This window comes from Quercus suber, unplaced genomic scaffold (genome assembly GCF_002906115.3).
Source record: "Quercus suber isolate HL8 unplaced genomic scaffold, Cork oak 2.0 scaffold_1, whole genome shotgun sequence".
Classification (NCBI taxonomy): Eukaryota; Viridiplantae; Streptophyta; class Magnoliopsida; order Fagales; family Fagaceae; genus Quercus; species Quercus suber.
In genome coordinates this window covers 1,135,439-1,153,831 of record NW_027069468.1, presented here as the reverse complement: position 1 = coordinate 1,153,831, position 18,393 = coordinate 1,135,439, and the positions used below count along the sequence as shown (strand labels likewise).

The 18,393-nt window shown below is 35.1% G+C and overlaps 1 protein-coding gene across 1 annotated transcript; it reads right to left on the bottom strand.

Moving 5' to 3' along the window:
- Positions 1 to 260: 260 nt before the first annotated feature.
- Positions 261 to 1,940, bottom strand: LOC112029438 (protein BIG GRAIN 1-like E). The gene has a single exon (XM_024062122.2). It carries the CDS (start codon positions 1,790 to 1,792, stop codon positions 833 to 835), a length of 960 nt encoding a protein of 319 aa, XP_023917890.1. The 5' UTR covers positions 1,793 to 1,940; the 3' UTR covers positions 261 to 832.
- Positions 1,941 to 18,393: the final 16,453 nt, after the last annotated feature.

Genomic DNA, 18,393 nt, shown 5'->3' with positions numbered 1-18,393 from the left:
GAGAAAGAGTGTTAGAACTTAGAATAATAGTTAAATGATTAAATTCACAATTTCTTACTTCTTAATATTTTAAACTCTTGTGATAAATCATAATTTATCCATAAGATCCCGACTCCTTGCTTGGACCTCCATTGAATAAAGCTGCATACATTTGACACTGACGCACACTATACTCCATACATATAGTGATAAAAGTTCAAACAAACTGCCTAAACTGTTTAAATTTGTCCCTGGCTTTCAGCCAAAAATACACACACTCATACACAGAGGATTTCAATTTGCATATGAAACATCATATCTGCTACAATATGCATGCATATAAGATCTGCATAAAGATTTGTTGATCCCCCAACCTACCAAACAAAGTGGGAAAAATGAAAAATAATAATAATAATAATAAAAGCCTTACATGTACCACACATGCAGTAAAAAACTAATAAACTAATACAATTATGTTTATTTAATTATTGCTACTTTCTCCAAAGTCAAAAAGATTAAGAGATGCAATCCACATGGGGTGATGATGTCTTGTTTCTCTGTTAATTAGTGGAAATCTCTAGTCATGGCACTCCAATGTTGGACTTTTGATGTTCTTGCACTCCATAACATAGCCAGAAAAGCAAAGGAAAAAAAAAAAATGAAGGACAAACAAACATTCCAGACTGTACATACAGCAAAAAAGCACTGCAAAAACTTTCAAAGAAGATAAGAGTAAAAAAAAAAAAAAAAAAAGGAAGAAGCAGCAGCAAAATCTAGTAGATTTTCTTTCTCACAGCTTCTAAACATCAACAAGAAGTAACAACCAAACAACAAGGGGGAAATATACAGTATATCATAGAGGACCATTGGAAATTGGTGCTCCTCTCTTGATGCTATCCATGTTGGTAGTTTCATAGACAGGCAAACCACTTGAGTAGTAACCCAAGTCATAGTTTTGCAACTCAAAAAGATCAGAGCTTGAATCACTTTCTGCACCATCATCTACCTCACTGAACTTCCTGAAATCCTTTTCATCTGATGGACATTTTTCCAACCAAATCCTATCTTTCTGTGAAAACCCATTACCAAGATTCTTGCATTTCTCTGAAATCCCATTGCTGAATTTGAATTTCTGATCATCCAAGACCTCATTGTGCAAGGATGTGGATCTTACCTGTCCATCATTATTGTACTTTGACAAAGAAACCACATGTTTATGATCTGAATAGCTTCTAAAATCCTTGTAGCTCTTAGTAGGAGTTTGTGCATATGGAGGAGGTGTTCTAAAACCTGAACTTGAAGAAGAGTATATGGACTTGGAATCCGCAGTACTTGAGCTTCTAAAATGACTAATGCTAATCCTCCTTTTCCTTCTTCCGCCAGGGCTTTCCTCTTCATCTTTCATAGACTGTGTGGTGGATTTTGATTTCTTCTTCTTGGAAGCTGATTGACTGAATAGTGAGTTCAAGAAACTAGCTAGCCTCCCACCTGGAGAGCTTGGTTGCTTGTACTTCTTTTCTTTCATGATCATTTGCTTTTCCAGTACTTGTACTCCATGATGAGATTGTTGAGGAAGAGAGTTTGAGTTTCTCATTGGCACATCTAAGCTCATTCTACCTCCTTTGTAACCTTGTAGCCTCTCTTCTCTCGTAATTTTCTGAGTAAAAGCTGCACTGTTGTAGCCACCAACAGCTTCATTGTATCCAGAGAAGTACCTTGCAGCCTCAAACACATCAAGCTCACCAGAATCATTCCTTCGGTGGAAAGCTTTCTTGTAAAACTTATCTGGGTCTGAAAGTGCTGTAATAGACATGGCTGAAAGTCTGAAACTTGAAACTTTTCTCTAATTGTTGATGGGATATGGAACTTGTTTGAAAGTTATGTCATAGGTGTTAAAGGTATTTAAGGGGAGGGAATTCAGTGCGCTTATGGGATTCTATAAAGAGATAAATAATTAAGCATATATACACGATAAATTTTACAATTTCTTTAACAGTTGTCGAGGTTGTAAATTTCACAATTTCTTTCACAGCTGTCAAAAATGTAAGTTATGATTGATATATAATAAAAGTGATGACAATAGTGGTCTTATATAAAAGTGATGCTATATTAATCTTGATCTATAATCTTAAATGTTGTTAAAAAATGGTAAATTTTTTTGCCGTCTGTGGTACTGTTTGGAAAGAGCTTAAGGGGTTTGAAATGATTGAGTGTAGTGGGAAGGTAGCTTTGTAATAATAAATTGCTGTATCTACAATATTATATGATGAGGGTGTTTTTTATTTTTGGAGGTTTTTGGGAGAGACCCACATGATGTGAATTAGTTTTGCTTTAGTTATAGTTACAGAAGAGGAGTGGGGTACAAGAGAAACAAAGCTTTTTTCATCTTTCTCATCCTCTGTGAAAACCAGAAGTGTGTGTTGGGCATGGTGGGGGACAAAGAGCTGTGTTTTCTTGGATTCTAGGATTTCTTGCCCATCACAGTGGGAATTTGCTTTCAAGTGCCTGTTGGCTATGGGAAGATGGGCTTCTACTATTTTTACGTGTGTATTGCATAAACCACACACTAATAATCCTTTACAAAAGCCACTCAAATTCTCGAGTTTAGCACTCACAATTCCTAAATCCTGATATACTCAAAATCATATCCAACTCACATTCAAATATCTTTCACCCCAAGGTTATACAATACTTATACACATGCATATTGTAAGTATGGTCTTAAAATAATAAATTAATTTATATAGGCCAATTTCATGAGTACATTTATGAGCTCCGATCATAAACACAAGACATAAAATTTGAATTGATTTCATCATGAACTCTATATTTACATCCATGGACAACACAAACAAAATTTCGCTATCAAAGCTAATGATTATAAACCCTAGCCTCAATTGATTCTCATGACACAAACGCAAATCAACCAAGCTCATAAGTATGACACTCTCTCAATCTCCAAATGGACATCTTCAACCCTAAAATCTATTACAAAACTCACGCATACATCTTTTAGCCTCAACATTAGGTATCTTGCCACCTCAAAAGCTTTCAAACTAGTACCTTCATACATAGGCCAAAGCTTTTTTCTTAACTTTTATTTTATACGTACATACATATATATATATATATATATATAATTTATTTTTAATAACTAGAGTCTTTATGGTCTTATCTAAAAAAAAAAAAAAAAACAAACAAATTACTCTCTCAACAAGAAAAACATTTTCCTTACATAATAAGAAAATTCAAAAAAGTAATTAAGTGAAAATAACAATTTGAGTCAATGACCTAGGACTAGGAGCCTGGGGGTTTCAAGTTTCAACCAATATCATTCATGTTAGCAATGTTGATTTTAGGCTTTTTAGCACACTAAGCGATACATCTCGTAAAATTGAACAACTATAATGTTGACGTAGCGGGATCCAAAACCATTCAAGAAGATAATACCAATCTACACTCTACAATAAAGTTCAAAGGTAGAGAAAATTGATTTAGAGGATCAACATATTACGTTCCTTAATTGATTTTATATTTATTTATTTAGTTTCCTGCTTAGTCTCCTACTTGAGTTTTTGAGTTTTTAATTAGGTTCTTAATTGATTTTGATTCATAGTTTATCTTATCATTATCACTTTCCATTAATTAAAAATCTATGTAGATGACATTTTATTATGCAAATGGTGTAAGGGGTTTTGGAAAGAAATCCTTCATTTTTTTTCTTTAATTACCATATTAATAATAAACAAATCTTTGTTTTGTTTTTCTTTAAGATCGAGTTGCTCTAATAATAGTCTTTAATGTCATTCTTTTCATCTTGACCATAATTGCTTGACAATCCATAGACTAGAGGTGAATTATATGCATCATTCATTAGGAGTTGCTGTTGCGGGCCTTACTAACCCCATGCCACGTTAGACAATTTCCTTTTTTTTTTTTTTTTGAGAGAAACGATAGAAACGTTAGACAATTTCGAACGCATAGAGATATAGAAAATTTTTGTGATAGATCCCACCCTAGCTTCTTTTGAGAGCTTGTAAGTCACTCTTTATTTAATTTTTTGGAATCTTTAACAAAATCAAAGTAATTTGTTTGCTAAGAAATCTTTGACTGCCATAAAATAACTATGGCCCAGTAATATTTGGCTGCCTCCTCTTTAAGGGAGAACTGGGGTCTGACCGTATTGGTGACTTAATTAGAGGCTGGTTTTCCAAACCCTATGGGTTTACTTTGAGAGCAATCAAAAAATAATTTTGTGAGATATTGAGAATCTATAACATGAAAGAGGACAAAATTTAATTTAACAGAGCCTAATAAGGTTATTGCTTACGAAGTGAATGATTAACATGAATGATGATATAAAATTGGTTTGAGATGACTCCTCTTAAAAGATCATTATTGTTGATTTTGTAAATCAACCTTTAATTGAACAATGAAGTCAAAAAATATATAAAAATATGAGGAAAAAATAAAAGTCACCCTTGGCTTTTTTAACTCAAACATCATGTAACTGGAAACTGACAGTTTACAAAGTGATCCCTCCTCAATTTACAGATATTTGAGGATCACATTGAACTTACAATGACTGCACCAAGTGTTATTTCTGTGCCATCTCTGTCTCTGGCCAGCCTATATATCATACTCTCTGAATGCACTTGAGTATCAGAAAAAACCAAATTTTATATAGGAGAACTATATAATCAATTGTAAAGCCCCACCAAAAGAAAAAAGTATTATTGTGGACTGTCCCTCTTTTGTATAAAGAACTAGACACATACCAAGTGAAAACAACTTTCTTTCTTCTTTCAAAGATATTGGGTTAGTCAATGGATTTGGCCTATTAAACACAAACCCCAATTTTCAGTGTATGAACCAATTATTTAGTATTCTAAAAATACCGTTGTTTCCTCCTCACACATAAGATTCTATGTTTTTAGAATATTGAATAATCAAAATCTATATATATAAATACAAAAACAGATATCTCAAAGAGCATGAGATTTTACCATTAGACACTCTCTTTGATAAGAAATTTTTTTAGATAATTTTTTTACTCAAGTGCCACATAGAGATAAGCACTAATTAAAATTTAATAGATAAAAACTCTTTATTTTCTTAAATTTACTATATTAGGACATTCCACAAGTGCCACATTAGAAATAAGAACTAATTAAAATTTAAAGAATAAGAACTCTTTATTTTCTTAGATTCAATATTTCAAAACATTCCACAAGTGTCATATTAGAAATAAAGACTAATTAAAATTTAAAAGATAAGAACTCTTTGTTTTCTTAGGTTTATTGTTTCAATACTTTCCTCTCTAGCTCTCACAAAGCACAAAACTTTTCGTGTTTCCTCTCACCATTTTCATCTCTTACACTTCTACTACTTTATGTACACCTACCCATAGCCTTTCATCTTGCCATAGGTTATATGCTTTTTGATTTTGTTTTAACCCTCATAATTTATTGGTTTCTTTTTAATTTTTTACTACTATTTAGTGTGGTATTGGCATGAGTCTCAACCATAAAAGTACAAAAAATGATGATTATTTTGGGGTTTTCTTTGTTGTGAATCAAAATTATCTCAGCTTTAGTTGCAACTCCAAGTTTAGATGTAGCTATTCAAGAATAGTGTGCAAATGGTATGCTTACTATAGTCATATTGTTAGTTCTCTCCATCAAAGCTACAATTAAGTAGTTATTCACATAAATTTTATGTTCTTTCTCATGTATCTTTCACATACAGTACTCATCCACATATATCTCTTTGATTACTTAGTTGTTAGTTTTGTTAATTATAGACGTTGCAGTTTTTTAGGGTTAGTTTCAAATTATTTGATTTGTTGTTACGGTTTTGATATATGATTTTAAGTTAATTAGTTTGATCTACTTCTCTATATGATGACAAAGCTCATGTGTAAAATTAATAATACAAGATTAGTTCTCCCAATTTTAGCTTATACTTTTCTTGAATTTTAGCATTCTCTTTGCTTTTTGTTTTGGTTTTTTTTTTTTTTTAAGCGTATAAAGGCCCTGTTAGAGGCAATTAAAAATTGATAAATGGAAGTATATTTAGCCTATTTTTCATTTTTTGATTACATTCTCTTTATGTTAGTACACAAATAATTTTGTTTAATTTAGATTATGAACAAAGTATTTGACATTGGGGTCTTGGAATTTGGTGGTGAGAATGAAGTGGTTGAGGAAGTGTTTGATTTTAGAAATAAAGTCTACCTTTTATCTAGATGTTATTTTATTATTTTAAATATTAATTTTTACAAATGAAATTACGAAGCATTCGTGCATCGCACATGATATTATCTAGTTACTTCTAACATTATGGTAGTGGTCATATTAGTGAACATATTGGGTATCGGCATGACACCTAAGTGATTGATTTGAGCCAAAAACTACACACATCAACTTGTATGTTGTCATTCTTGGGCTACCAACATGTGATGCATCTCCGTCACACAAAAAAAAGAAAAAAAAAGTGATGTATCAATTTGAAAGATCTTCCAAAGCCAGCTGAGTTAATGATCATGACATTTCAAATAAGACTATGGTGTCTAGTCATTTTTTCCTCATTGATCATCATGTGAAAACATGATGGCCCCCTTTCTCTTTGCCTTCATCACCACCATAAATCCACCAAAGAATCCACCCTTTTGCTTGTGAGAATCCAACTTCAAGCGTCACTATCTAAAAGAAGATTTATATGAGTCCTCCTGTTGCAAACTAGTTATAATTGATGCTTTCAAAAATCACAATATCACATAGATGTACTAGTAGATTAGATATAGTAAAATTGATATAGAGTACAAGAAAGAAAAAAACAATTCCCTCTCTTTCTTCTTCTTCACTCTTCTCTCTCTTAAAAGATTGCTCTTAGCACCTGAATTCTGAAGCGTAGAAAAAGTAAATTGTACTGTGATAACACTTTGGTCACTGTCACTGGTAGGTATAAGAAGCATATATAAAACAAGCCAAGTCCAATACTCTGATCCACATTCAGATTCGATTTAACATGGTATGCCCATATAAAACAACAACAGTCATTCAGACAAAGTATTAATTACTTCAAAATTTTTAGAACTAATTCAAAGGTGTCATATTTGATGAATTCATCTTAAAATCAATGTCTGATTTGTGAAGGCAACGACAGATGAATATTATCATTCTTGTAACTTCAAATTGTTCTTACCAAAAAAAGGTGTGCATATGGTCCACATTGCCTTGAAAGCTCATGACGATCATGCTTACATGATTTTTTTTCATCCCAGTCCAGTGGCTAGGTCAAACAATAGGGTACCCTTGTAGAGCTAGGATTTTATGTTAGTGAGGTAATAAATAAGTTTTTATATATAATTTATAATTAAATTGACTTTTATAGGTTTACATTGAATAGCAATGTAAGCCTGTAGAATTTTCTTAACTTTTTCCCTGTCAAACGCTTAGGCAACTCCGTTGCCCATTTTCTTGCCAAATGTTTTAAGTTAGGCAGTGAGCTATAGATTTGGTTTGAGTCTATTCCTGATGATATAGCTCTTCTAGTTATTAGAGATGCTTTGTAATTTCTTTCATCAATGAATAAAACAAGAGCCCCTCGGCCTGGATTCTCAATAATTAAAAAAAAAAATCTTAATTAAAAAAGAGATGATTGTTATATATCATTCTTAATGATTTTTAATAGAGGGGAGCCTAATAGAGTAGTATCGCAAAGTTAATTAAACTCAAATATATATGAATTATTATTGTGAGTATTATATATTGCAACTATTTATTATATTGGATCATTTTCGACGGCGACGCGACAAAAAACTTTTAATGCCTGTCACTCAGGTTTTCATCTTTAACAAGACATCTATGTGTTATTGTGCCTTAGATTTTCTGTGGTTGTGTTAGTATTTATGATAATTAATGCTTAAAATTGTTAATTAGCTAATCATGCACACAATCAAGCTTTAAATTGGTAGTAGCCGCAATTTTTACTTGGGTCTAAATCATAATCAAGTTGAATTTGGTTGTTCTCATAAGGCCCAAAAGTCCACAAATGGGTCCCCCTTCATATAGTCAAGTATTGGATGGGTGAGCTAATAACAGCCTCTCATTCCCAAGAAAGAGCATCCGACGACTGTATCAACAATCTCAGATCGAATTGAATGTACTCTTAAATTGATGAACTAGTCCATCCAAAAATCTGAAGAAGTTTGCAAATGCTTCGAGCTCCATCTTTTTCCATTATCTAGTTGGTTAGCTTGTCTGGGAAGCCTCCACTACTTTGGTTAGCTTGTTTGTTTGAGGGGTAATTCACTCTTTGTCAAACCCACCTCCGTTGGCAGACATTGAATTTGGAGTTACAATTATTGCCGCCCTTAGGGCGACAAAAGGCACTATCCATCCCTTCAACTCCCCCACCCCCCCCCCCCTCCCCCCCCCCCCCCCCCCCCCCCCCCTCTTGTTTTAGCATCTATTTGGTTGGAGTAAAACTGATTTTATAGATGTTTGGTTGGAGAGAAGGAGATGATAGAAAATTGGGGGGCCATATGGTTTTTTTCCTGGCCCACAAAAATTTTCTCTCTCCAATTTGAAAAGAAAATAGAGGGGATGCAAATAGTTGCAGTCAATGATTGAATTACTCCCTCCTGTTAGGTGAATTTTCTTGTTGCTTTCTCACTTCTTTCTCTCTTTTTTTTTCCTAGGTGTGGACATGTTGGTTGCTGCTTGACTTTTTTTTCCCCCTTTTTCCTGGCCGGGCGTGGTACAGCCATGCAAGTTTTGTTCTTGTTATTTTGTTCTTCTTTTTTGGGTTTAACTATACATGTTTTTGTTTTTGTTTTTTTTTGTTTTTTTCTTTTTACATTTTTTTGGGAATGAATATTTTTTAATAATAAATTTGGGTGATTTTTTTTAAATATTTTTTTTAGTTGTTTGACACTTTTTTATTTTAATTGAGCATCATTTTTTAACAAGGCTATATGAGTAAATTTACAAACTCATTTTTTTTTTTTTTTCATCCTCTCACTTTTTCACTTTTTCAACCAAATAGACACTTAATAATTTCAGGATACTAATACTCATGTCCAAACAGCCCCATGAAGAATTCTATAAATAGTTAAATACACCCATCTTCTCATAAGGAGGGGATCTTTTTCTAGGAAGGACAAAGTAATAGAATTATATCCTATTCTGTTGAACCCAGCCCTCCCTTTTGTTTCAAGACATTAATTAATGGAATAAATTTAACTTTCTTTTTCTTTCTTTTCTTTAGTGTAATCTTTCGGGCTAAATCCGGAACTTCGTGTTCCAGAAATAAATTGTACTTTTTCACCCTTTGCAAAGAAGATGTTAGAGGATTCTTCAACTATTTACAATTTATTTTATTTTATTTTGGAAGAAATGTTATCTTTTATTTATATAAACAGTTCTTAACTTGATACTTTATTGCAATTGGGTGCAATTAGATAAATACCCAAAAATGTTTTGAAAATAGAATTAACAGTAATTTTTTAGAAAGTCTAGACCCATTTGGTAATGTTATTCTAATAACGCTGTTTGTATTTTTTGAAAATATGTGTAGATAAAAAAATATATAAAAAATATGTGTAATATTGTTTAAACACTAAAAATTATTGTTTAAACAACAGTATCAAACGTCCCAAGTGGCTTTATCCTTGCTTTCCCTCACCATCAAAACCATTAAATTTGCTTCTTCGTTTTTTAAGCCAATGACTTATGGATTTGGATACCTAAAAATGGGCCAACTTAGCAAGAAACCACAAATCTCCTGCAGAAAGGGCCAAGCTTCAGTAACCAGGTGTACTGTGTGCCCCTTATCAAAGGTCTATGAAGGGCCTACATCAATGAAAACAGATGGACCTGATTGGATGGTGACCACACATGTTTGGGCCATTTGGCTTTATTTTCAGGGTCACAATGCTATTATGCCAATGGCCATCTAACGGCTGTCGTGACTTGCACATTGCTAAGCTAACTAATAATGTCTTCATCCCCTCTAGCCAAGACCTCATAATCTTGGTTAGATACATGTTTGTGATGTTTTGTTGCTTTCTTTGATTTTGCACCATTCATTCTAAAAGTCACCTTTCATGGACATGGTTTTCCTTTGAGTCCCATCTCTATCCCCTTGCGTCTAAGTTATGCCCTTTTCAATACAACATCGAATCAAAATGAAACAAAGTTGGCTCAATGTGGATATAGTGGTTAGTGGAGTACTTCTCTAAGATTTTAACTTATTACAAACCAAAGAAAGAGAGCCCCAGCTAGAAATAGATCTCATCAAGGCTTTGTTAAGACACTGACCCAACACCATCATTTTGGCTAGTTTTGGCCCATTATAGGTTTAATTCAGGGTGAAGCAAAGGCCTAATGGCTGGCCCCACAAGACCCTACTTTGTGTTTTCTACCTAGACAATATGGGACATGACCCTAATTTGTTCCCCAAACTCACCCACATAGTGGCCGGAACTCTGATTGCTGACATGCAATCTTCTCCAATGGGTTGCATCAATTTGAGTTTAGCTTTCGTATGCATAAAGTGTTCTTAGAGAAGAAAGAAATGAGAGATGAGATAAGATAAGAAGATGATTTTGGATATATGGGGATAGGTGGAGATGTTCTCTAGTATGAAGTGCAATGCAATTTTTAATTAGGCACATTTTATAAAATAGGGGACATCTTTGGATTATAAAAAATGTTTTGTCTCTACCATCTATATCACACGAACCTAGTTCTTTAGCTTTTGTATAGCTCAAAAGAGACGTGGCAACTTCGGCTACACATGTAGTGCTCTATTACCAAATCCAAAAGTCTCTTGCAAAAAAATCATTTTTAGGTTCCATAGAAGATGATCGTAGAAAGTTCAACATAAGATTTGTAATGATCATTTGGCATGTGATCTGCATCAATAATAATTCTTTCTTTTCTATCTTTCAAAAAAAAAAAAAGAATTAAATCTTATCCCCACAACGACATGTACTTATCTTGTATATTTTAATGATCACTTGTCTTGTATTTTTATCATGATTCAAAGAATCCCCCAAGTGCTTTCACACATTGGTTCTCTTGTGTTTTCTTATTTCTTGTAATAGGTGAAAAGTATCTCTTGCATAAAGATGAAACACAAACTTTCAATGGTTCACTCTTTTATTTTTTAAGTTGCAAATAGCCATACACGCCAAATTTATAGAAAATTCCAGAAAATATTTTTATATATAAAAAGTGTAAGAGCTCAAATTATTTTTGTAATAATAGATTATTTTACTAAAGAATATATGTAATAAATTTTGGAAACAATATAATATCCATAATTTGATTTGATTTTTTTTTTCTTAAGTTCAACTCTAGGGTTTTTAGATGCATAAATGGTTACTATATGGTTTGAAATTGTTATAATTTAATCATTTTACGAGTATAACAAAAGTCTACATAAGTTTTAATTAATATTTATCAAATTATTAAAAATCATAGCATGTTAATTATAAGTAGAATTTCATTTATGAAAAAAATACAACATAACTTATTCATATTTAAAAAAAAAAATCCAAAAAAAAAAAAAAAACCCAATAGAGTGGATATGCTATCTTTCTATAGGTTATTTAGCATTCAAAATATTAATATGAGTGACATTTCATTGTCCATATTGACCTTAGATATTATATAATTTATATATGTAAGTGTGTGTTATGTGCATACATGTGTATTTATGCATAAATATATATGTCTATGGATATATTGAGATATAAATATATTACTTATAAATTTTGCCCATCTAAACTAAAATACCTCTGCCACTAATCTTATGTTGGTAGATATATTTTAATCTGAGTGAGTAAAAAAGAACCACAAATTATTTTCTTGTCGGGTTCAATACTTCAATTATATAACAATTGAGGTACCATAATAAAATTTCAGGGTTCTAGATTTTATTAATAATTTTCTTATAAGAGAGGTAAAAGGAACTCTTCAGTTGGAACAAAAAATCTGTTTTGACTTTCCAAATTTAGTTGTTTGAACTTTTTCAAATCATAATTCAAATTGAATATTAGATTGCCCATATTTAGGGTTTAAATTCCCTCACCCCAATTATTGAATTATCCAAACAAAAACAAAAAAGAATTGTTCACATTAAAATGATAAATCTAAGCCATATTGAAATATTGGGCAAAACTTAGCTTTTACTCCAAAAAAGAAAATGTTGGGCATAAATCAAAGCCATCTTATAAGTTGTACCGTCTAAATGATGATATTCATTGTGATATTATCGCCAAAGCCTTTGGGCCATATAACGAATGGCCATGTGCAGTTGTTACCTTGTGTCTTAAGGGCCAGCTACGTTGGAGCCCAGCAGCCCCTGGATATAGTGGGTTTCACACTTCTAGTTATTTGGTTTGGTAAAGTTTTTTGTCGTTGAATAGAAATTTGACATTCAAGCTTTGTCCATACTTCTATTCAATATTCAAACTCTGCCTATATCAAAAACTGATTGATATTTTGATTTAATAATAAAAAATAATCATTATTGACCGGAAATCATAGATTAAAATTTTAATGTATCTAAAAAATAATAAATTTAAACACATGATTGCATTAACCAATTTCCTCATGTTAAGGAATTGTATCTAAATTTTATAATTTTATAATGCATTAAAATTTAAAAATAAGCAGAAACGAATTGTACCTAAATTTTATAATTTTATAATGCATAAAAATTTAAAAATAAGCAGAAACATTAACATTTTTTTTTTTGGGTGGGGGTGTTTGATAATAATTAAAAAAAAAAAAAAAAGTAGTCCATTCCTTTCATCTTTATCATGAGCTTTCAAATTGAAAATGACATTAAAAGTTTGGGGTGGGGGTGTTTGATAAAAAGAAAGAAAAGAAAAAAAGAACGTAGTCCATTCTTTTCATCTTTATGAGCTTTCAAATTGGAAATGCAATGTTACATACAAAGTATAAAGTCATGTCCTATGATTAAGACCGAAAATATCACAAAAACACACTCCATGATTTTCATTTTACGTCGTTTTTGTTTTTATTTTTGCTAATATGATACATACATATTTATTCTATGAAAGAAAAGTGGTTATTTGTTTAGACCCCTTAAAAATAGATTAGTTTAACTTAATGAATTAGCCAAGTATTTACTTAAGTTAATTATGAGATCTAAGTTAAACACATGCAAACATATTACTTAGTGTGGAAAAGTAAAGAAAAAAGTAATATGATGACCAAGGGGTCTAAACCTAGGAAAGATTTCACAAAGGTATCCTTAAGATAAACAAATCCACTGTGAGAGAATGGAATATTACAATAAATTTAAACCCTAAATCTAAAACTACCTCATGTAGAACTTACTAACATGATCACGCGTAACTTCAATTTCACGAACTCTTCTATCTTGGATTTGCTGAACACAAACTCCCTATTGTGACTTTGAGGTCCCATTCAAAGGTTTCAGATCACTATCAGTAGTAAATTTTTATGCAGCAACTTGTTTGCATTAGTTCTTGATTGTAGAACTTGTTCCGTTAGACGTTTGTAGAGTTAAAAGGTTACAAAAATATTACAGATCTCACAAGAATAACTCACAAGACTTCTAAGAAATTTTAAGACGTAATTAGGGTTTTTCTTTTATGCCTTATCGTGTTGGACTAAAACCCTAAACTTTTTCGCAGGCTTGGGCTTGATTTAAAATCTGCAAAACACAATTTTTGATCGGTCAAACTTATCTTTTGATTGGTCAAGCTTCACAAAAACTAAACACCTCTTTTTGTAGCTTACATGTTCTTGAATCTTGACTTGAACTAACATGATCAATGTCTAACACTTAATCTAGACATGTTTTGATCTCGGTTTGCCAACATATATAAATTTAGAAATCTAAACATTTAATCCTAAATATTTAGAACCTAACAAAAAGTAAATTAAAGAGGGACCTTTATGAGTTCTATAAAACAAGCATCAAAAGTTTCATAATCAGTTTGGTTGGAAGAAAATAGGAATAATGGAAATCTATGGAAGGAGAATGGGGGATGAAATGAGTCTTAACCTATTTGGTTGGGTTGAAATTTGGGTAGAAGGAAAGATAGTTTTTCACATTCCACCTAAGCCCACCAAAACATATCGTCTCAAATTGGAGAAATTGGAGGAAAATGAGGAAAAAAAAAATCTTTTTTGTTTTTTTTAAAGAAGGAAAAGTGAAAAACAATCATTTCATTAACTAAAGTATCCACCAGTATCAAGATTGAGTTGAGGTTGGATAAAGATTGGGACCTCCTGCAAAAGCCCTATAATAATTGTGTTGTGCTTACTGTGAGGCCCGTGGACCTGACAACCACAGCCCATCGCATAGTAGGCCCAAGGCCAACGCCGAGGAAGACTGACCAGCCAAGACTAAGTTAGACAAAGCCTCTTTTATGACCCACGCCGAGAACTTGTTCGTCCTCGGCATTCTAAGGATAATTTTTGGGAGGGGACAAGCCCAGAGCAAGCTGTCACATTCGCACTTAATGCATTCACTTAACCCCTCTGGCCGCATTAATGGTGATATAACCCCTTGGCAGGGCAACGTTGATCAGAGTGAACCACTTGAGTACCGATAAGGCCTCTGATGGGACGAATGGCCAGAAGAGAGGCAAATGAATGATCAACAGATGGAATAAGGAGATAGGAAGATGAAGACTATATAAGAAAAGCAAGTAAAGTAAAGAGGGGGGGGGGGAAAGAGAGAAGAAAAGGGTCTCCTCGGCCACGGGCCGAGGAGCATCCCCCCATTCGTAAAGAAACTCTAAGTATTTTTTTATAAAAGAAAGTTCATGCATGGTGATCGACGGCCAGCGCCTAAACCTTTAACCCACTCTCTACAAATTTATTGTTTGGGCTTGATTGGGCTGAAAACTCATTCATACTATACTCAGGGTCAATCCAAATTGAGTCCCTACAATTGGCGCCGTCTGTGGGGAGGATTAGGGTGCTGGCCGGTGCACCAGGCGATTGTTCTAAGTGGTCGTTTTACAGTAGGTTGGCGAAGTAAAAAAAAAAAAAAAAAAGATTCGACAGAAAAAAAAAAAAGAAAAATCTTGATATTATTATTTCGTAAATAGAAACAGTACAGATTACAATCAGAGGCTCAGGCAGGTGTGTTTCACACACAAATTTACAAGCTAATCCTACCAGCTATTTCTACAATCAGAGGCCCAGGTGGAGCCGCCCTAAAAAACCTAGCCGGTGGGAAGTGTCAAGCCGACCCTTTATTGGTATAAAGAGAATGGGAGAGCTTGACACAAAAGGCAGAGAAGGGGGAGGGCCATCATGTTTCCAGGCCACCGACAACTCCCTTCTCGGCCAGGCGGAGCTGGAACAAAGAGAGGAGCAGATGCAGGGGCTCCGGGATACCTTCCCCCATGATGTTCCCTTGATTCTCTCCAATCCTCACGAGTGTTGGCCGTTGGAGACGGTAACACTCGAGCACCGCCCATGAGGTGAATTCGCACGTCTTCTTCGTCGGGAGTGTGCTCCGAGGAAAGACGTTAGGTACTCTAACAACATCCCTCTGGGCCACCTTGTAGGGCGCCATCGGGGTTACGCCTAGACTCTGCCGCACCGAAAGCCCAGGTGGGGGCTGCGGCCATACCGGTTTTTGCCAATTCCAGTAACAATTCCGGCGGGGTTGTTAAAAGGGCTTGGAGAGCTGGAAGAATGTGCTTTTTCTGTTTGTGTTGAGAGGTCCATGGATTGTGGGGAAACCACCTCCCCACCTTATACAGGGGATGGGGGTTGGTGAGAATTAATTTATGCAGAGTTCGAAAAGAGAATTATCAGCTGGGCTAATAATGAAGCTACCAATTTCCAAGGAGGCCGTAGACCGTTGGACTCATGTTAATTCACGAGGACATTAATGAAGGCGCGTCTCGCGCACCGAAGCGTCAAGCGCAGAACACGAACAGACAAAGGGCGCTTCATAAATGAAAAAGATGGGGCCTTGAGCTGGAGGGGAGATCAACGCCATGTGTAAAGATCATAATCTGACCCAAAGAGAAATCATCTCCAGTAAAGCGGTCTGAGGACAAACCTCTGCTTACAGAAAAATAGAAGTGGTAGACAGAACCAAGGTATTGCATGGTCCTCGGACCCAAGCCTATGGTAAAACTATACACACCATTATACCTGGGTACTAGACAGAACCAAGGTATTGCATGGTCCTCGGACCCAAACCTATGGGGAAACTAGATACTTACAGAAAAATAGAAGTGGTAGACAGAACCAAGGTATTGCATGGTCCTCGGACCCAAGCCTATGGTAAAACTATACACACCATTATACCTGGGTACTAGACAGAACCAAGGTATTGCATGGTCCTCGGACCCAAACCTATGGGGAAACTAGATACTTACAGAAAAATAGAAGTGGTAGACAGAACCAAGGTATTGCATGGTCCTCGGACCCAAGCCTATGGTAAAACTATACACACCATTATACCTGGGTACTAGACAGAACCAAGGTATTGCATGGTCCTCGGACCCAAACCTATGGGGAAACTAGATACTTACAGAAAAATAGAAGTGGTAGACAGAACCAAGGTATTGCATGGTCCTCGGACCCAAGCCTATGGTAAAACTATACACACCATTATACCTGGGTACTAGACAGAACCAAGGTATTGCATGGTCCTCGGACCCAAACCTATGGGGAAACTAGATACTTACAGAAAAATAGAAGTGGTAGACAGAACCAAGGTATTGCATGGTCCTCGGACCCAAGCCTATGGTAAAACTATACACACCATTATACCTGGGTACTAGACAGAACCAAGGTATTGCATGGTCCTCGGACCCAAACCTATGGGGAAACTAGATACTTACAGAAAAATAGAAGTGGTAGACAGAACCAAGGTATTGCATGGTCCTCGGACCCAAGCCTATGGTAAAACTATACACACCATTATACCTGGGTACTAGACAGAACCAAGGTATTGCATGGTCCTCGGACCCAAACCTATGGGGAAACTAGATACTTACAGAAAAATAGAAGTGGTAGACAGAACCAAGGTATTGCATGGTCCTCGGACCCAAGCCTATGGTAAAACTATACACACCATTATACCTGGGTACTAGACAGAACCAAGGTATTGCATGGTCCTCGGACCCAAACCTATGGGGAAACTAGATACTTACAGAAAAATAGAAGTGGTAGACAGAACCAAGGTATTGCATGGTCCTCGGACCCAAGCCTATGGTAAAACTATACACACCATTATACCTGGGTACTAGACAGAACCAAGGTATTGCATGGTCCTCGGACCCAAACCTATGGGGAAACTAGATACTTACAGAAAAATAGAAGTGGTAGACAGAACCAAGGTATTGCATGGTCCTCGGACCCAAGCCTATGGTAAAACTATACACACCATTATACCTGGGTACTAGACAGAACCAAGGTATTGCATGGTCCTCGGACCCAAACCTATGGGGAAACTAGATACTTACAGAAAAATAGAAGTGGTAGACAGAACCAAGGTATTGCATGGTCCTCGGACCCAAGCCTATGGTAAAACTATACACACCATTATACCTGGGTACTAGACAGAACCAAGGTATTGCATGGTCCTCGGACCCAAACCTATGGGGAAACTAGATACTTACAGAAAAATAGAAGTGGTAGACAGAACCAAGGTATTGCATGGTCCTCGGACCCAAGCCTATGGTAAAACTATACACACCATTATACCTGGGTACTAGACAGAACCAAGGTATTGCATGGTCCTCGGACCCAAACCTATGGGGAAACTAGATACTTACAGAAAAATAGAAGTGGTAGACAGAACCAAGGTATTGCATGGTCCTCGGACCCAAGCCTATGGTAAAACTATACACACCATTATACCTGGGTACTAGACAGAACCAAGGTATTGCATGGTCCTCGGACCCAAACCTATGGGGAAACTAGATACTTACAGAAAAATAGAAGTGGTAGACAGAACCAAGGTATTGCATGGTCCTCGGACCCAAGCCTATGGTAAAACTATACACACCATTATACCTGGGTACTAGACAGAACCAAGGTATTGCATGGTCCTCGGACCCAAACCTATGGGGAAACTAGATACTTACAGAAAAATAGAAGTGGTAGACAGAACCAAGGTATTGCATGGTCCTCGGACCCAAGCCTATGGTAAAACTATACACACCATTATACCTGGGTACTAGACAGAACCAAGGTATTGCATGGTCCTCGGACCCAAACCTATGGGGAAACTAGATACTTACAGAAAAATAGAAGTGGTAGACAGAACCAAGGTATTGCATGGTCCTCGGACCCAAGCCTATGGTAAAACTATACACACCATTATACCTGGGTACTAGACAGAACCAAGGTATTGCATGGTCCTCGG

Excerpts from the sequence above, each read along its gene's own strand:
- LOC112029438 (XM_024062122.2), bottom strand. The coding sequence starts at position 1,792 with ATGTCTATTACAGCACTTTCAGACCCAGATAAGTTTTACAAGAAAGCT.